The sequence below is a fragment of the Dreissena polymorpha genome, chromosome 15 (genome assembly GCF_020536995.1).
Source record: "Dreissena polymorpha isolate Duluth1 chromosome 15, UMN_Dpol_1.0, whole genome shotgun sequence".
NCBI classification, from domain to species: Eukaryota; Metazoa; Mollusca; class Bivalvia; order Myida; family Dreissenidae; genus Dreissena; species Dreissena polymorpha.
The window spans coordinates 61,784,592-61,806,143 of record NC_068369.1 but is presented as its reverse complement, the minus strand read 5'-3'; the positions used below and the strand labels follow the sequence as shown (position 1 = coordinate 61,806,143).

Sequence of the window (21,552 nt, the reverse complement as noted above, 5' to 3'; positions counted from 1 at the left end):
TGATTGAAAACACAAATGCATTCGATAGGTTATGTAGAAACGGAGACCCCGTATCCGACGAGATTTTGGACAGCTTCATGAAGACAAGAACGTCTTTCTGTAATGAGGACCTGGTTAACGTCTCCAGTGAAATAAATGTGCTTGAAAGAAACATTCTAGAGTAACTTTTATAAAATGCATTCGTTAGATACGTTTCTTTGTTAAAACTTGTTATATATTCCATAGTTTATGTACGTTTTTTTATACATATGTATTTATACATGTATTATATCTTGTCAGTGTATACAATAAAATACGTACACACTTTTTTCTTAATTGTTTATATATTTAGCATGTTTTTACAGGCTCAATAGCTTTTAAATCCATTTTAGTTTTACATTAAGTTGAATCCTTCCTTAACCATTTTCTGAAATGCTTTCAAATGGAAACGAAAAAATATTGAAACAAATTGTAGTAATTTATTTAATATGTGTAGCGAAAAAGGGAAATGATTTTTCGGTGGGTGCAAGTTGAGAGACGCTGTGTTTTTATTGAAATAATTGGAAGAGGACAGATCCACTTTTGAAATGATACTTGGTTAGGAAAATTGATACGTCGGAAATGCAATAAAAATGCTTGAAAGTTGTCAGTTTTATAATGAGACCCTATGGGAATCGGAATTAGTGTAAGATAACCTATAGGCTAGTTATGTGTTCATAACATGAACGGATATGTATTAAAGTTATGCATATACTACTTACATGATATCGCAAAAAACAATTTGAATGAGATTCAGTATTTTTCTTTATTAGTCCAATACAGTGATTGCAAATATAAGAAAATGAATGTTTCTTTTTCGTACAATGCATTATATATATGCGTGTATGCAGGAATACTTAAGAATACGCTTAGGATAAATTTGTAAATGAAGTTTCATGCTTGCATCCAGCAAAAAGAAAAACGTATACACGTCTTATTGGTCGGTGTTGTGTGCTTATCTGTTCAGATTTAAGTTTGCGAACTATAACCCATTGCTTATGTTTATGTTATACATGTACTTTGAAGTTTTCATATCACACTGAAAGTTATCAACAATACAGGAAGAAAAACATGCTTAAATGTTTTGTTTTAATTGCTATTCGCAAATGTTAAAGCGGAATGTATTGTTAGGTCAAGTTTGAATTAACATGTTAAAGAATCAGAACTTCAAAATCGTCATTTGTTTTTAAAGCGAGTATATACGATTTATGAATTTATATAAATTGCGTTAAAAACTTATTATATATATATTTTAATATAAAATAACATAAAACTTCAGAAGAACATGTGTCTTTAAATAAAAAACACACCATTAGAAACAAGTTAGGTAGTATCATTTTACATCAATTGCTGAATGCCAATGGCACTCAAAGAGTGTCGACCTCTATTCGAACCACAATTGCACTATTTCCATTTTATAATCGACACGCGCGTATTTTCATATCATGTTTTGCTCTTTTTTTCCCACATTCCGGATGGTTTATGTTATAACTTTTCGTCCGTCCATTTTGTAATTGTAATAATATTGAACGATACTTCATGTTTAATGATTGATACTTTATTTTCATGAGAGAATAAACCATGAATATTTACAAAATGACATATGCTAGTAATCGTTAACAGACTTAAAGAACAAACAATAATGTAACTTCATAAGCACATTTGATAAGAAAAAATAAAGTAGTAGTGGTGAGCAATAAAATAGTTGAGTGCATTATTTTGTAGCCTTCAGATATCGCTTAAAAGGGAATCGTAGCAACCAATGTTTCGTTCATGTTCATTTATTTCCAAGCAAGATAGGTCGAGTTGATCACCACAAAATGAAGGTTTCGTCTTCTCAAAGTTCCACAAACTATCGTCTGATGCGGTATTCTCATTTCGGAAGAAGTTACACGTGACGTCACTTTCTTCGCTGACTGTAAAGCTGTAACTGAAGTCCAAGCTTTGATGTTCGTCAATAGCCGGAAAAGTGCAGTTGAATGAGTAGCTGAATTCGTCATCCGTTGAAATACGCGCTGGACATGCGAAGCTTGCGGCCGGAAGCGAGAATCTGTTTGTCTCGGTGCACTTTCTCAGATTCGCGAACGCAGACTCGCGTCTCAGTGTCCTCTGAGCAGTTAAGTCTGACATGCGAGATGGAAGAAACTGACCGAGATCACAAGCCTCAGTTTGCGTGAACGATTCGCAGTTTTTCTCCAACAAGAAGCGGTGGTTCTCCTTTTTGCCGCGGAACACTGACAGGCTTTGTTGATCAGGTAGCCGATGCGTAGGTATCGGTCGATGATCGTCATTTCCAGCCGCTAAGGTCTGGTCGGCTATGAACCTCTCCATGATGATGCTCTTTCCTTCGCATTCGTCCATCCGCTCAAGGTACTCATCTGTGAGAGTGCAGTCGAGTTTCTCCTGCGAGCGTCTCTGGTGTCGGGATGCAACCACTGGTGTGCTGTGTTTGGGGCCGTTGTCATCATCCTTCAGAAGGACGGTGCGGCGGGGCTTGTTTGATAATTTACTTTCTGATTTTGTACTTGATGTCTCACTTGGGGCAGACTGATACCCGGTGTCCGAGGAACAGGCGGTTCCCGTGGAAGAAGAGCAAGTGGACATTGTTCTTTTGGGCGTGTTGAACTTCCTCTTCGGCGATAGTTTCACGCCTGTCACGTGATCGGCTGTCTCGGTCTGATTAGTGGATTGGGTCCTCTTTGCAGAGTGACCGGTCAATCTTTCCGTTGTCACTTGTCCGCAAAAGCTGAGAAAGCGCGCCATTTCGTCCAGATCAGCTTTGGCGAGGAATGCGTCCATGCTGTTGGTGGACGCGTGAGTGGTCAGACGCTTAATAGGTGTCTTGTGTGGTGTACCTTCTGCTTTCGATCTTATCACTTCTACCTTCTTTTTCTGGTAGCGTACATAGAAAGCGAGATCAGAAACTTTCTTCAGCGAATCTCGTGATAAACGCTTTCGTCCAAGTCCAGGCGACTTCTGCGTCTTAATCGTCGACTGTTTTATGACGAATTCCACATTATTTGAAGATGCGTTTGCGCGCAACACCTTCAGCAGCTTAGTCTTTCCCGGAAGTTCCCTCTCGACACCTTCAGCTGACAGAAATACCGCTAGAGGCACCTGGAGATTAGGCAGCTTAGCAATGACGTCAGCGCACGTGGTTGTCTTGGAAACGCACATCACAATCTGCGCAGCGCCATCTATGATGAACGGAATTTCTGCCATCTGCAAAAAAAGCGAAAACAATGTTCAAGAACACATTTTGTTACCAACCCCCCAAAAAATGGTAATACGCTGCGGACTAGCACGTCCTTAGCTTAACATAGCAGTGGTCTTGTATTTTGTTTAAATCCGTTCATTATTTGTTTTGTACCATTCCATCTAGTTTACGTAGCTTAACATCTTCTTTCAACAACAAAACATTTGCGACATTTTTTACAAAAGGGCGTTTTAATCAAGAGACATACAATTCTCACAACCAATAATATATTATGTATTTAGAACATATGTGTTACGACGAACCTCTTAAGACATTCTTTTAATTTTGAGAGTGGAAAATAAAACAAAAACATTTAGATCAGGATATGCCCTTTCTTCAGTAAAAGTGTGTGTTTTTTGTTACGAGTGGGAGGTACACGTCAGCAGAAACGTACGTGCGATAATTATAGCGCTCCTGCCATTCAAATGCTAAGTTTCTGATAATGCCATTTTATTGTAGTTTAATTTACAATGCGCATCAGAATTATATGTGTATTTGAAACCTATTATAAGCACACGAAATTAAGATGAATAATATGTGTTAACGCATTTCGCTTTGTAGTATTAATGGATAGTATTTAATATTGACATATACTTTAATACGTGAGAGCATTTTATTAGTTTTCATTTCAGGTTACTTTAGAAATATTCGATTTTGCAAATAAATTGTAACCTTTTAATGTTCACAAAATTTTCGCAGACATTACATACCTCGATATTTCAACAGTCTCGATTAAGCCTGAACGAGTAAAATAACTAAATGCTGAAATATGCTGTGTTTCAGATTGTATTCCGAGAGTTTAAAATCATTGAATGGTGACATTTGCCTTGAATAGAGGCAATATATACAGTCTTCGTGTGTAAAAATATACATTATCATGAACAGTCGCTAATTACATCAGATTAAGTTCACAACTTTGTATTGTTTCTAGGTGTCAATTAACAGGGGTGCTTACAAGCACATTGAACGGCTAGCTTTAATTGACGGGACTGGTAATTGAAGTTTAATTATCAGGTGATTGCCAGCTTATCCATCGATAGCAGTGTAAGACAAAGTGTTTCCCTTTAGATAGAGATCTATGACATGAAAAAGTATGTTTTCTTTAGTAAACGAACAACAAAATGAGTTTGAGAGATAGATAATTACTACATGCATTGCATCCATGATTGCCCATAAGACGATTGCAATGTATTGACATGGAATAATCTATGTCATCCTAATAAAACTTATTAATATGTATTAAATGAATGATATAAAGTATTTTCAATAACAACATTTACCTTAAAATACGGTATGTTCATTTTGTTACATGCGAGAAATTGTCATATTAAATATAAAGAGGCGACCGATAGAGGTTTCTCTTCTGCTAGTTTATTGCTTTATATTATAGTCAATAAGTATCCCAACACATAAAAACAACGTTACAAGATTGAGAAATGTAAAGTTTATTTCTGACTGACGATCTTGCTTTCAATGCTGGCTTGTAAACACAAACACAGGCAAGACCAAAAAAATACGTTGGAATATTGCCGAGAACGCCAAAGTTATAACATGGTGTAAATTGAACTCTAAATTAAAAATATAGCCCCCCTCCCATGATGAGACATTTGTGGTGAGACATTTCTAAGCAATTTTGTAAACATTAAATGTGCAAATCTAGAAAAATGCCTAATCACAAAATCACACTATAATTTACCCTAGGAAAGATTATTTTCAACACTTCGCATCATAGCTGTAGAAGGGTTTCTCTGAAGGAAAACAAGAGATTACATAGCAACCAAGAAAGAAATTATCAAAATCCCTATTTAGGACAATATATTATGTAGTCAGAATGTATCACCGTATTCTGACGCGCTCAATAACTCATAATTAAACGGTAGAGAGACTGGCGAGTAGTCACCGCCATAAATCGTGCATTGTCACAGTTACGAAGTTTTAGTCAACAATTCAATAACAAGACGCTTCAGAATGCGCAACTAAATGGATTGTGCTCTGTGAAAACGGGGTTTAATGCATGTGCGTAAAGTGTCGATCCAGATTAGCCTTGCAGTCTGCACAGGCTAATCAGGGAAAACACTTTCCGCCTAAACGTGATTTTTGCTAAGAAGAGACTTTTTTGAAACGCAAATTACCATTAAAGCGAAAAGTGTCGTCCCTGTCCGCACAGGCTAATCTAGGACGACACTTCACGCACATGCATTAAACCCCCCTTTTCACAGAGTGAGGTTCAAATGTAAATTTAAAGAACATTTGTTCGATAAGAATATCTAAATATGTTTCTAATACATGTACAACATGACATGCCAACCGCGTACACACAATATACATTTAATTCGTATACTATTCACCTTGCTTAATCCTGATTGAACGGTATTAAACTACAACTGATGTTCTATTTTCTGTTATATAATTAGTACAGAATGCGAATCAGAACGCTACTCAGAAGTTACAGTAAGCATTCACATGCAATCCGTTTCCTTGTTGGAGGCTGGCCTCCTTTTGAAGACTGAGTGGGAAGACGTAAATTAGCGTAATCATTACACTCTCGGTTTGGAAGGATACACAAAACATGCCGAAGCAATTTCGTTTAAAGCACTTGTTTACAGATGTAAACAAATGTTCTTTAGTTAATTTCCAAACAAAACTGTATATTTGGCATAAGTTAAGATAATTTACTTAACAAGTAAAAAGATGAAAGTCAAAAATGGGCCCTGGCTAATTCGCTAGACCACACAAGCCATCGACGCTGATGAAGACGTTTAAACAATATATCCGTATAAACTTTTGTTTAATATCGATAAAAAGTATGACGAACGTTTTAATTATTTTTCCGATTCCGATTGAAACGATTTGCAAACCTGATTTGGTTCTAATTTTTAAACACGCGCGCACTGATTTCATTTAAATAACCAAATTTACCAAAATTCATGACCAAAACGTATACATGTATGTATATATTATAACAGCACTATGCATAATAATGAACTGGGAAAGTACAAACTTTTCCCGACTTAAATTTTAGCATTTTTTTTATTCAGTTTGCTGATAAACTTTCAAAATAATAATTTTGGAAGCGTCGTTCAGTACCGTACAAAAATAGCAATATCTATGTTACTGCTACTGTTCATGGTCAAACTATGTCAGCACTCAAGAAACTGAAAACCAATTTAAATCATTACAATATTATTTGGTATTTTTTACGGCAAAACCCCCAAATAATGATAAGCGAATTTGGCAAAAGGCTTAATTTGTTTTTAAGATGAGGACTTAACAGACTAAACAACAGTACGCCTAGCGACCGGGAGGTCATGGGTTCGATCCCCACCGTGGGAGCGTTCTTTAGATCTCCCCCAAAGACACCAAGTACTGGTTCTAGGCCCGGGTAACGGACTCGAGAGCGTATATATAAGCCTTAGACTTTCGATGCATTCGAGCTAAAATGAATAGGCTTAAACAGACAGTTTTAATGCGAACTATAACTTACAAGCTGTCGTCAATATGTTGTTATCCGGAGTTTTTGTTTTAAGTAATTACACTAATAATCTTTGTATTAATTGTATAAAAAGTTTGAACAACAACTGCATTTAAATGTACATATTTTTTATTCAGGCAAATGTTGTGTACACTATCTTGTACATGTAAATATATATATAATAAACAAAATTTCATAGACTCTAGAAAATTTAACAAAAGAAAAAAATAACTAAAACATATCACAAACGTGTATAACACGTGTACATTTTCATACGTGAATAACACGTGTACATTTTCATTCCATAACGTTCCGTTCAAGCACATTTAGTTCAAGATCATCACTCGAGAAGGATGTTGTCGTCTTCATGAAGCTGTCCAAAATCTCGTCTGTTACGGGATCATCTTTTCTACATACTGCGGTGATGGCATTTGCGCGTTCACCTGCATTCGAGCTATCGTCCTCGCAACCATCTCCGTCCATTCTTGGAAACGAGCAGTTGAATGAATAATCAAACTCATCGATAACACCCGTAGCTACGCGAGTCGGGAGTGAGAATCGAGTTGCCGGAAGTGAGAATCTTGAAGAGCACTTCCTCAGATCCGAAAACGCAGATTCCCGTCTGAGCGCCGTGGTTCGTGTAAAGTCGATCATATTGGATGGGATGAACTCGCTGTCATCGGAGGCTTCACTCTCTGTGTCCGAGTCGCAGTATCTCTCCCACAGGAAGCGACAGCGCTCCTCCTGGTCGTGGATAGATGATAAACTCTCACGGTCGAGGCGTTTACTGTTTGACGTTAGTGTCTGGTCGACAAGAAATCTGTGCATAATTGCGCTTTTACCCCGGTATTCTTCCAACTGTACGTGATACTCAGTGAGAGTACAGTCAAGACTACGTTTTTGTGCACGTTTGACAGCGACGGGCGTGCTGTGTCTAGGACCGTTGACGTCATCCACCAGTAGAACAGTGCGATGTCGGTTTTTGGTACATTTGCTGGTCATTTTCTGATTGGTTTCCTGACTACTTTCCCAACTGCTAACAGAGTTGTATCCGGTATCTGTGGAGGAGATGGTTCCTGTGGAGGTCGCTCGATCTGACATCGTTTTGTGGGGTGTCGTGAACTTGCTTTTTAACGATAACTTAACAGATGTGCTGTTTTCCACACGTGTACCGGATTTGAACGAGCTATTTTCCATACAAGTTGTGGAAACTTTTTTGAGTGTGTCAGGAATATTAGGAACTTGAACTGTCGACATCTTTTTCAACGGAACTTTCCTGAGGAAGGAAAAGGAACCTCGTCTTAAAGTTGCTCCAAGAGATTTTCTCGACCTCTGCATCTTAATCTCGGATCGTTTAATGACGAATTCAATATTCTTTGAAGCTGCGTTAGCGCGCCACACCTTCAGCAGCTTAGTCTTTCCCGTAAGTTCCTTCTCGACACCCTCAGCTGACAGGAATACCGCTAGAGGCACCTGAAGATTAGGCAGCTTAGTGATGACGTCAGCGCACGTGGTCTTCTTAGAAACGGCCTTCACAATCCTCACAGCGCCATCTATGATGAACGCAATCTGTTGCGATTTCTTTGATACGTCCATCTAGAATAACAAATGTAAATGAGAGGAAATTAATTGAAACATCATAAAATAACAATCAAATTATATATCAGAGCATGCTTTATTTATACGATTTTTTAATCGGATATATTTTGATAAAGCAATGATTCTAATGATTTGCTTGTATATACCTCTTTCATATATTGAAACAAGGGAATGTGATGTAGTTTAAAGATGTTTTTATGGTTGGACATTAAGAGATATACACGTAGATATAAGAAACAACTAATGACAGTAAATGTTCTTCGACCCACTATATACGTCTCTGGAGTAATTATCTTTCGGTTAATTAACTTGCACAAGTCTCAATCTCAACCGTCTACGACTTAATTATCCGTACTCGAGCACATCAGATTAAGGTCTCACCTTGTCACTACAACATAATAGCCCCTCATTACGGTGTTTTAAGAATTCCACGCTTCTTATTCATAACCTAAAAGGTGCTAACAATATCGTGCTGTTTTGATTGTATCACTGTTTTCCTCTCAAGATACACATCTACATTTATGACGCGTGGTGTAAAACATAGTTAATTTGTTAAAATTATTTAAACACACTGATTGTAACACATGACAAAATATCTCCAAAATGTATATTATAACAATAAAATACATGTGAATGAGAATGACGAGTTCACATTTTCAGACTAAAATTATATTTTGGCAATAGTCGTTTTCAGTGTTCTAAATGGAATTTCAATTGCGTATTTTGAAACGCAGTGAGCGTATCATTTATTACAAAATTGCAAATGACCAGATCAAACTTCATAGTTTTGCAACATCAAACTATTAAACTAATACAAACGTGAAAAACAACATAAAATAAGCTATGCATATATATCATATATTAGTTGTAAGTTTAATTAGAGTTTTAGTGTAGACAACATCTAAAGTAAAATAGATTGAGATATCCAAGCTACCTTTGATATTAGTTTTTCTGTGATTCGGTGGTATTATTCCTCGTTAAAAATGTTATTACACTACAAATACAATTTAATATAAGTTAAAATACTTTCTCACTTATTATATAATATATAATTTTCGCATTGAAATATGCATTTACACATGCATGATACAGATTGAAGAATATGGAATTAGACTCAGAATGAGAACCTAGGTTCTCATGAAAAACCTAGTTTCTTGGGATTATGCGTCGAACTGCTTGCCATATCCGTGGTTTTCATTTGGGAACCATAGGTTCTCCGAGAACCTAGGTTCTCTGAGAACCTAGGTTTTCAAAGAACCTAGGTTCTCATAATGAGAACCTAGGTTCTCATGGAACCTAAGTTCTCATGAGAACCTAGGTTCTCGGAGAACCTATGTTCTCTGAAAACCTAGATTCTCTGAAAACGTAGGTTCTCTGAGAACCTAGGTTCTCATGAGAACCTAGGTGTTCAGAAATAACGCGTCGGACGGAGTAAACTTGCTCATTTGGAATACGGGACAGATATTATTCAGGGCGCAGGATCAATGGGATCTACATATGATTACACACGGGCTGGACAGAATGAGGTTCTCATTCTGAGAAATAAAGTTCTCGTTTGGTATCCTAGGTTTTCACAAGAACCTTGGTTCTCATTTGAAAACCTAGGTTCTCATGAGAACCCAGGTTCTCATTTGAAAACCTAGGTTCTCATGAGAACCTAGGTTCTCATGAGAAACCTAGTTTCTTGGGATTATGCGTCGAACCGCTTGCCATATGGGGGTGTATTCTACGCTCTTAGCGACAATCGCATAGACTCCAACGAACATTACAGAACCGAAGAATACTTCACTGAACGGGCGTATCCGTACAGCATTTGTACCCTGTATATTCTAAATCCGTATTATTTGAGTCGCGTTCTGAGAAAACTGGGCATAATGCTTGTGCGTAAAGTGTCGTCACAGATTAGCCTTGCAGACCGCTTTTATGACATGTTTTGTTTAGATGAAGTCTCTTCTTAGCAAAAATCCAATTTAGGCGGAAAGTGTCGTCCCTGTTTTTTATTTTACCTATTTTACCTATTATTGTATTAATTGTACTTTGTGTTTATAAATAATGCTGTAGTAAGAATAAATATTGTTTAATATCACGCATGTTAGCTGAACACATGTGTATCTAGATAGGAATACAGAGATTACAACGAACCCGTGTTGTTATTCACATCTTTGATGTTGTTAATTAGTATCTTGTTAATTAAAGAATGAAGCCTTCAATTTTCTAACTCTATAATGAGAGCCTATAATGTTGTAGTGACAAGATGAGACCTAAATCTGATATGCTCGAGTACGGGTAATTAAATCGTAGACCCGTTGAGTTTGAGACTTATCTTAAAGTATCCTATTTGAGAAGTATAAAGGAGGTTTACTAAAATACACCGCCATCAATCGTGTCACAGTTACGAAGTATTCGGCAACAATTCAATAACGCGGCATATTGTGCAACTCTGTGCAAGAGATAAAGGGGTAAGTTACAATTACATTGGTTCTCTAATACTACAAGAGACACCAACCGCGTACACACAAAACACCTTCAATGTGTATTGCTGTCATATGGCTTAATCCTGATTGATAGATGCAAAACTACTATTCATGTTCTATCTTATATTACGTAATAACAGAATGCGAGCCAGAATTCTTTTAAGAAGCAACATTTAACGCGCAGGTGTAACTTTTTTCATTGTTGGACAATTAAAAGATTGGTTCTCCTGCAGTTCAAGACTAAATGCAAATAAGTAAACTGGCGTAAGCATTAAACTGTCTGTTACTGGACGGACACACAAAACATACTGAAGCTATTATGCTCGGGCTATGATTAATTCGTCTATCCAACATCGTCTTTATGCTTATTCTACATGGAAATATCAAAGTCGAAGAAATCGCAACAGATTCCGTTCATCATAGATGGCGTTGCGCGAATTATGAAGAGTGTCTCCAAGACGACCACGTGCTCTGACGTCATCGCCAAGCTGTCTAACCTCCAGGTGCCTCTAGCGGTATTCCTGTCAGTTAAAGGTGATGAAAAGGAACTTCCGGGAAAAACTAAGCTGCTGAAGGCGTGGCGCGCTAACGCAGCTTCAAAAAATGTTGCATTTATTATCCAACGATCAAACATGAAGAAGCAGGAGTCACGAAAGTCCTTAGGAGCAATATCAAAACGAGGTTCATTCTCTTTAATAAGAAAAGCGCCATCGAAAAAGATATCGACGCTGTTACTTCGAAATCGTCTGTTCAAGCAAACAACAGTCAGCACAACGTGTTTAGCAGAGATCAAATGTTCGTTTGAAGCGGAGAAAGGCGTGGATATTAAAACAACTTCAAAGTTGTCACTAAAAAGTAAGTTCACGACACCGCACAGAACGATGTCAGATCGAGCCATCTCCACAGGAACTATCTCCTCCACAGATACCGGATACAACTCTATCAGCAGTGGGGAAAAAAGTCAGGAATCCAATCAGAAAAAGACCAGTAAATGTACCAAAAACCGCCATCGCACTGTTCTACTGGAGAATGACGTCAACGGTCCTAGACACAGCACGCCCGTCGCTGTCAAACGTGCACAAAGACGTAGTCTGGACTGTACTCTCACTGAGTATCACGTACAGTTGGATGAATACCGGGGTAAAAGCGCAATTATGCACAGATTTCTGGCCGACCAGACACTAACGTCAAACAGAAAACGTCAACGGATCGACATTGAAAGCCTATCATCTATCCACGACCAAAAGGAGCGCTGCCGCTTCCTGTGGGAGAGATACTGCGACTCGGACACAGAGAGTGAAGATTCCGATAACAGCGAGATCATCCCATCCAATATGATCGACTTTGCACGAACCACGACGCTCAAACGAGAACCTGCATTTTCTGATCTGAGGTGCTCTTCAAGATTCCCACTTCCGGCAACTCGATTCTCACTCCCGACTGGCGCAGTTACGGGTGTTATCGATGAGTTTGATTATTCATTCAACCGCTCGTTTTCAAAAATGGACGAAGATGGTTGCGAGGACGATAGCTTGATTGAAAACACAAATGCATTCGATAGGCTATGTAGAAACGGAGACTCCGTATCCGACGAGATTTTGGACAGCTTCATGAAGACAAAAACGTCCTTCTGTAATGAGGACCTGCTTAACGTCTCCAGTGAATTAAATGTGCTTGAAAGAAACATTCTAGAGTAACTTTTATAAAGTGCATTCGTTAGATACGTTTCTTTGTTAAAACTTGTTATATATTCCATAGTTTATGTACGTTTTTTTATACATATGTATTTATACATGTATTATATCTTGTCAGTGTATACAATAAAAGACGTACACACTTTTTTCTTTATTGTTTATATATTTAGCATGTTTTTACAGGCTCAATAGCTTTTAAATCCATTTTAGTTTTACATTAAGTTGAATCCTTCCTTAACCATTTTCTGAAATGCTTTCAAATGGAAAAGAACAAATATTGAAACAAATTGTAGTAATTTATTTAATATGTGTAGCGAAAAAGGGAAATGATTTTTCACATTCTATTATGCCGTACATAAGAACAATACATATTTATGTGCAGTTCTAAAATTATAAGGTTACATTACACTAAATCGAAAGTATTGCCTATTTTAAAGAGCGTCTGTCCTCTTCTTTAAAAAAGCCATTTAACAATGTGATACTTGTCCTGTTTGGTTATTTCTAATATCCGGTATGTGCCTGGAGTACTTTGATGCCTTGGCTTACTTGAAAGATGAATTGTACTTTTCTTTTTTTTGTGGGGGGGGGGGGGGGCGGGAGGGGGCGGGAGGGGGTGTTGTATTGTATGGGGCTTTTGTCGAAATAAGGCATCCGACACACTGCTTTCTACGGTGGGTGCAAGTTGAGAGACGCTGTGTTTTTATTGAAATAATTGGAAGAGGACAGATCCACTTTTGAAATAATACTTGGTTAGGAAAATTGATACGTCGGAAATGCAATAAAAATGCTTGAAAGTTGTCAGTTTTATAATGAGACCCTATGGGAATCGGAATTAGTGTAAGATAACCTATAGGCTAGTTATGTGTTCATAACATGAACGGATATGTATTAAAGCTATGCATATACTACTTACATGATATCGCAAAAAATAATTTGAATGAGGTTCAGTATTTTTCTTTATTAGTCCAATACAGTGATTGCAAATATAAGAAAATGAATGTTTCTTTTTCGTACAATGCTTTATATATATGCGTGTATGCAGGAATACTTAAGAATACGCTTAGGATAAATTTGTAAATGAAGTTTCATGCTTGCATCCAGCAAAAAGAAAAACGTATACACGTCTTATTGGTCGGTGTTGTGTGCTTATCTATTCAGATTTAAGTTTGCGAACTATAACCCATTGCTTATGTTTATGTTATACATGTACTTTGAAGTTTTCATATCACACTGAAAGTTATTAACAATACAGGAAGAAAAACATGCTTAAATGTTTTGTTTTAATTGCTGTTCGCAAATGTTAAAGCGGAATGTATTGTTAGGTCAAGTTTGAATTAACATGTTAAAGTATCAGAACTTCAAAATCGTCATTTGTTTTTAAAGCGAGTATATACGTTTAATGAATTTATATAAATTGCGTTAAAAACTTATTATATATATATTTCAATATAAAATAACAGAAAACTTCAGAAGAACATGTGTCTTTAAATAAAAAAAACACCATTAGAAACAAGTAAGGTAGTATCATTTTACATCAATTGCTGAATGCCAATGGCACTCAAAGAGTGTCGACCTTTATTCGAACCACAATTGCACTATTTCCATTTTATAATCGACACGCGTGTATTTTCATATGATGTTTTGCAGCTCTTTTTTCCCACATTCCAGATGGTTTATGTTATAACTTTTCGTCCGCCCATTTTGTAATTGTAATAATATTGAACGAGACTTCATGTTTAATGATTGATACTTTATTTTCATGACAGAATAAACCATGAATATTTACAAAATGACATATGCTAGTAATCGTTAACAGACTTAAAGAACAAACAATAATGTAACTTCATAAGCACATTTGATAAGAAAAAATAAAGTAGTAGTGGTGAGCAATAAAATAGTTGAGTGCATTATTTTGTAGCCTTCAGTTATCGCTTAAAAGGGAATCGTAGCAACCAATGTTTCGTTCATATTAATTTATTTCCAAGCAAGTTAGGTCGAGTTGGTCACCACAAAATGAAGGTTTCGTCTTCTCAAAGCTGCACAAACTATCGTCTGATGCGGTATTCTCATTTCGGAAGAAGTCACACGTGACGTCACTTTCTTCGCTGACTGTAAAGCTGTAACTGAAGTCCAAGCTTTGATGTTCGTCAATAGCCGGAAAAGTGCAGTTGAATGAGTAGCTGAATTCGTCATCCGTTGAAATACGCGCTGGACATGCGAAGCTTGCGGCCGGAAGCGAGAATCTGTTTGTCTCGGTGCACTTTCTCAGATTCGCGAACGCAGACTCGCGTCTCAGTGCCCTCTGACAAGTTAAGTCTGACATGCGAGATGGAAGAAACTGACCGAGATCACAAGCCTCAGTTTGTGTGAACGATTCGCAGTTTTTCTCCAACAAGAAGCGGTGGTTCTCCTTTTTGCCGCTGAACACTGACAGGCTTTGTTGATCAGGGGACCGTTTTACTAACAGAGTTACGCTAGCGTATGTTGACAATTTTCGTAAGTTCTTGCGTACGTTTGAAATTTTTGCGCAACTGCGTTTTACTAAAAATTGCGTACGTAAGTTTTACGTAAGTTTTAACGCAACTTTACGAACAAAAAAAGCATGCGTAAGCATTCAGTATTTTCGTAAATATGGCCGCGTTATTTCCGAGAGGGAACGCTCGAAGAAGAAATCCAAGGATTTTTAGAGATCGACCAATTTTTCTAGATGTTCTGACAGAGCAAGAAATACAGCGAAAGTATAGACTATCAAAAACACAAATCTGCACAGTGCATGAATTAATTAAGGACGACATCTCGCCGCATTGTAGCAGAAGTCACCCATTGTCGTCAATGACGAAGGTAATATAGATTAACATACTTTGATTTTGTTGTATCATTCGAAATGACAACTTGTTAGAGTGACAGTTTGCCTATGCATTCAGAAAAAGTACGTGTCAATAGCGCTTGCGGCGTCTTTGAGTCAAAGTTTGACATTGTCAACTTTTTATGAAAATTAAATAATGCGTTTGCTCTTTTTGGAACTGATAACGCTATTAAAATACACAAGTTTTCTTTTATTTTGTAAAACCTATGGTTAATTTTCGAGTGTTGCTGAGTTTGTAGAACACAATATTAACTGGATATAAGGAGCTATTACTGTGAAAAGGATTTTCATCCGAAATCTGTATCCGAATAGTGAATATCATCCGCATCTGTTTGGAAAACATTCTTTGACAAGTTACCTATGGAATATGCCAGTGTTTGGTATAACACCTTATTGAAAATAAATTGATCTCTTTGATCAATTTTACAAAATGCAGTAAGGTTATTTTATCAGATAATGGCATGTTAATAATGTAGCTTGTTGTGGCATCCAATGAAGACGATGTCACAATGCAATGGAATTAATGCAGTATGGTTTGATTCTGTGTACAGCAATTGAATTGGTATGGTTTAGATATGTTTTTAAATATATAAAGTATAAAATCCTACTCTATCCGTAATAATCATACATGTAATTGTATTGTCCAGCAATGTCATTTTGTCTTCGAGTTAATTTAATTTGTTCATTTGAATCATGTGATAAAAAGATCTGACACTTGTTGCCATTTCATACCATTGTTTGTTAAACTCATCGGGGAAATTCCTTAGTAAGCTCGTGACAGGCTCGCTTACTAACAAAATTCCTGAACTCTTTTTTTTTTGTCAAAGTATATCACTATATGTTACAATTTTGCAGTTGCTGATAACACTTCAATTTCTAGCCAAATCCGAGTTCTACAGTGAAGGTGGCATGACTCAACATGTCTCAAGAAGTTCAGTTTGTAAGATTATTTGGCAGGTACAATAGTTGAACATATTTAAAATCAAAATTGCTTTTTCGACATGGAAAATATGTATGTTTTGCAGTAATAATTAGTTTAAAAATATGTTCTGCGTATAATCACATACTAGTATATTAACGTGTTTTCTTCCAATTGATTTATAGTATGGTATATTTGTTGTAGGTGTCTTCACAAAACTGCAGGCTTTCTACAATTTTCGCCTCAGAAGACAGCTCTGGTGGTGACTGTATGTGCCAAACTGCACAATCTGTGTGTGAGTGATGGTTTCCTTGTCATTGATGACATTGAGGCAGGAGACAACGATGACAATGCACAACTGCCAATGAAAAACCCTGACCAAAATGCTTAGCGTGTGCGGGCCTTACTGATTGAGGGCTTTCACTAAAAAGCGATTCTATGTGTTTAATACAGAATACCTTTTTCAGCGAAATCACTCAATCAATAATGAATTAATTCTCAATAGCATACTAAACTGTTTAATGTATTGTTTTGTTCATTTCACTACTAGAGTATTCTTTTATTACTAGGTGATATTTAGTGTTAAAATATAAGAAGTAGTTCTAACAATATTTCTTGATAGTTGTTAAAAAGTGCAGAGAATTGTAATAACCTTATCAATTTCAAACCATATTTAGTGCATTTCATTGATAGCAATTTACTGCTAAAATTGTCATTTGATTTATAACATTTTCCATTTATTGTACGTCACAAAGTGATTTTTTCCAAACAAAACTTTGAATTGTATCAAAACAAACATCATGAATAAATGTTTAAAGCCACACACCTTGAAATGAAGTACATGTTAATAAATACATAAAGATGCAATTTCAAAATGTGCAAAATTGTCATAAAATCTCTAGCCTTGTTTGCAAGTTATTTATTTATTTTTTTAAATTTAAAAACCAAAAGTAGGATTTCTATACATATACATACGTTTCAACAAACGCAATTATTTTTAAGTTTTCAAGCGCAAAAGAGACAGATGTCTACCTTGTAACCACCAGATATATTCTTATTGGCATAGATCAAATATGTTTCTCATATGTATCCTTAAACTTACTATGCCATGTATTTCATTTCAAGGTGTGTGGCTTTAGATAATGATTATTTATTGTTCATTCAGCCGAAATGAAAACAGTTTTGCAAGAAGTTCTCTGGTTCTTCGTTGCTCTAATAAAATTGCATCGAGTGTTACATTTTGCTGTCTCAAAATTTGCAAGACTTCTTCATGGTCATCTGAAAAAAAGGTTTATTTTTAGTAATAGAAAAAAATTCAGGCAAAATGGACTTTAACAAAGGTAGGAATAGGTAACGACTCGCCCCATTAACGACTCGCCTCATAACGACTCGCCCCTTGTTAATTGGGCTAGTCGTTACAATACAAATAGAAAAACAACATGACTGCGAAATTTAAATAAATTTACATACTAGTAATTCCATAGTTTATTTCTTGAAATATTACCATCTTCACTTGTCTTCTGCCTTTTGTTTTTCATGCCTGGACTCCTGTAATCATTTAAATGAACTTACATTGAATTAACTTGTAACACGATTGTTATAATAATTGGAATAAAACAAGGGCTGTTAGTAAGACACGCATGCCCCCCTAATTGGCTGTCAATTGTAGTGGCTTCATGTCACTGTGACCTTGAACTTTGACCTAGAGTCCTGAAAATCAATAGGGGTCATCTGTCAGTCATGACCAATGTCTCTATGAACTTTCCTGATCCCAGGTTTAAGCGTTCTTCAGTTATCATTCGGAAACCCTTTACTGCTTTAAGTCACTGTGACCTTGAACTTTGACCTAGTGACCTGAAAATCGATAGGGGTCATCTGCCGGTCATCATCAATGTACCTATGAAGTTTCATGATCCTTGGCGTAAGCGTTCTTAAGTGATCATCCGGAAACCACTTGGTGGACGGACGGACCGACGGAACATGTGCAAAACAATATACCCCCTCTTCTTCGAAGGGGGGCATAAAACACACCTTATGTTGATTGGCAAAAATTACATTTTTATGTCCCCCACTATAGTAGTGCGGGACATATTGTTTTTGCCCTGTCTGTTGGTTGGTCTGTTGGTTGGTTGGTTGGTCTGTTTGCGCCAACTTTAACATTTTGCAATAACTTTTGCTATATTGAATATAGCAACTTGATATTTGGCATGCATGTGTATCTCATGGGGCTGCACATTTTGAGTGGTGAAGGGTCAAGGTCATCCTTCAAGGTCAAACGTCATATAGGGGGACATTGTGTTTCACAAACGCATCTTGTTAATACAGGAATTGTGTGGATATTAATAATATGTATTATACTGTTGAAATGTATTCCAAATTAACTGATTATCTTGTTTCAGTTTAACATTGCTGAATGTATCGTATTTATACTAATAGCATATTTTAGTAGTGTTTTGCCACATTATTTATATGTTTTAGATGCTTTGCTGAATACACACTGTTGTTAACAAATAGATTAAATAAAAAGAATTTGTTATAACGCACTGCACATACATTTTTGTTTTTTGGTTTGGAGTTGCGACTCCTCCTACCACCTGGGGTTCTAAAGCTACAGTGGGCTCCACACACATCGTACTGCATGATTGACCATGGTGCTCTGCAATCATCGGCTGTTGTGTTCTGTCATTATTGAAAACAGACAAAATGTTTCTTCAACTTAAGTGCCTTTCAAAACAATGAGAATTAGAAGCACATGTACATTTAGCGTTAGCAGCAGGGATAGCAGTAATTTTTACTGTTTTTGCGAAAACAGTACTGTTTTCGTTATCTAGTCATACCGGCAGCGGGGTGTCATTAACTGTCACAACGGCGACTGTTTTAGTTGAACGGTATGGTAAATAATATAGTTAATGACAGTAAGTGAAGATTTCTGTTTTATTTGATCATTGCAATAAGGTATGTTACTCACGTTGCACAGCAAACGTGTCCACACCAACGAACCTCACAATCGACTCTTCGCCAATAACCTCTATCATCTATAAGAAATTAGATCTAACTGTACGGTAATCAACAATATAATTTGCATCAAACTTAGGCGTAAAGAAGTTGTGTTATGAAATTGTTATTGATTTGACTTTAATGATACACTGCATTACATAATTAATTTCATCACAGCTATCAGTCAGATACAGTAATTTACATATGATATCATTGGTTATGAATATAAAAAAACAATATTCTAAGGTCACTCATCAAATGGAGATATGCTTTGATATAGCTTTCTCTTTGTAAAGTCGTGAATACAAATGCATTTACTTTCTCCTCCCAATGCTCCAGTGTAATTGCTAGACTCCCTCCAGTTTGTTTCATTGATAAGCGTCGTTGTCTTTCTTTCTTTCTCAGTTTTGTTTCGTGTCGGAAATCTTTTTCCGGATCTCTTCCACTGTTCTTCCCTCTGCCCCAAGTGCGTGTATTCTGCATGAGATTATGTTTACATACGCTTAGCATGTTAAGTGACATTTTAATAAGCTATATCCTTATTTAATAAGTTATTATGGTGTTTTTGAGCGTTTTAACTACAGTAAGTACATGTCACGTTTTTTTTTAATCTAAAATTGCGTTCATTGTTAAGTTTCAAAGAAATTATAATGGTGCGCTAGATGATACTCACTGTTCTGCAATTTTTCCCACGCAAGATCTTTATCTTTTGCAGACAATATGGATGACAAATTGCCGTTTATCAACGCATGCTGCTCGATGTAAGCAGCTGCTATCACCTCTGTTTCTATTTTTGTCCAATTCAATTTCCTTTTTTCTCTTTTCTTCTCATTAAGCGTTACCGCATCCATTGTGAAAAGTAACAACTTAAACAAGTGCAGACGACACAATGTGACGACACACTTACAAAAGCAGATGGGTTACATAAAACAACAAAGTAAAAATAGTATAGTTTAACCGTCAGAGTTGTTGTTGTTTGTTTACATGTTACCTCCAAGTTGGAGAGTTACGATCATTTTTTCACTTACGCACGATGTCAAACTTACGCAATGTTAGTAAAACGCACTTACGAAATGCGTACGTTATTCGTAACTTGTCAACTTACGCCAATACTTACGCAATACTTAAGTATTGTTAGTAAAACGGTACCCAGGTAGCCGATGCGTAGGTATCGGTCGATGATCGTCATTTCCAGCCGCTAAGGTCTGGTCGGCTATGAACCTCTCCATGATGATGCTCTTTCCTTCGCATTCGTCCATCCGCTCCAGGTACTCATCTGTGAGAGTGCAGTCGAGTTTCTCCTGCGAACGTCTCTGGTGTCGGGATGCAACCACTGGTGTGCTGTGTTTGGGGCCGTTGTCATCATCCTTCAGAAGGACGGTGCGGCGGGGCTTGTTTGATAATTTACTTTCTGATTTTGTACTTGATGTCTCACTGAGGGCAGACTGGTACCCGGTGTCCGAGGAACAGGCGGTTCCAGTGGAAGAAGAGCAAGTGGACCTTGTTCTTTTGGGCGTGTTGAACTTCCGCTTCGGCGATAGTTTCACGCCGGTCACGTGATCGGCTGTCTCGGTATGATTAGTGGATTGGGTCCTCTTTGCAGAGTGACCGGTCAATCTTTCCGTTGTCACTTGTCCGCAAAAGCTGAGAAAGCGCGCCATTTCGTCCAGATCAGCTTTGACGAGGAATGCGTCCATGCTGTTGGTGGACGCGTGAGTGGTCAGACGCTTAATAGGTGTCTTGTGTGGTGTACCTTCTGCTTTCGATCTTATCACTTCTACCTTCTTTTTCTGGTAGCGTACATAGAAAGCGAGATCAGAAACTTTCTTTAGCGAATCTCGTGATAAACGCTTTCGTCCAAGTCCAGGCGACTTCTGCGTCTTAATCGTCGATTGTTTTATGACGAATTCCACATTATTTGAAGCTGCGTTTGCGCGCAACACCTTCAGCAGCTTAGTCTTTCCCGGAAGTTCCCTCTCGACACCTTCAGCTGACAGAAATACCGCTAGAGGCACCTGGAGATTAGGCAGCTTAGCAATGACGTCAGCGCACGTGGTTGTCTTGGAAACGCACTTCACAATCTGCGCAGCGCCATCTATGATGAACGGAATTTCTGCCATCTGCAAAAAAATGCGAAAACAATGTTCAAGAACACATTTTGTTACCAACCCCCCCAAAAATGATAATACGCTGCGGACTAGCACGTCCTTAGCTTAACATAGCAGTGGTCTTGTATTTTGTTTAAATCCGTTCATTA

The 21,552-nt window shown here is 37.2% G+C and overlaps 3 protein-coding genes across 5 annotated transcripts in view; 1 reads left to right on the top strand and 2 right to left on the bottom strand.

Annotated features, from left to right (window-relative positions):
• The window catches only part of LOC127860418 (nascent polypeptide-associated complex subunit alpha-like), a 415,045-nt gene that overhangs the window by 306,960 nt on the left and 86,533 nt on the right, over positions 1 to 21,552 (bottom strand). The window lies entirely within an intron of this gene.
• LOC127860409 (beta-galactosidase-1-like protein 2) overlaps positions 1 to 21,552 on the top strand; it is an 86,167-nt gene that overhangs the window by 19,827 nt on the left and 44,788 nt on the right. The window lies entirely within an intron of this gene.
• Positions 1 to 21,552, bottom strand: part of LOC127860412 (uncharacterized) — a 395,662-nt gene that overhangs the window by 341,952 nt on the left and 32,158 nt on the right. The window contains exon 2 of one of the 2 annotated variants that reach the window (XM_052398479.1): positions 8,220 to 8,342. In XM_052398479.1, coding sequence (XP_052254439.1) covers positions 8,220 to 8,342 — 123 coding nt within the window. Of the gene's footprint in view, positions 1 to 1,594; positions 3,241 to 8,219; positions 8,343 to 21,552 lie in introns of those variants that run through there. The other variant, XM_052398477.1, reaches the window with a different exon arrangement.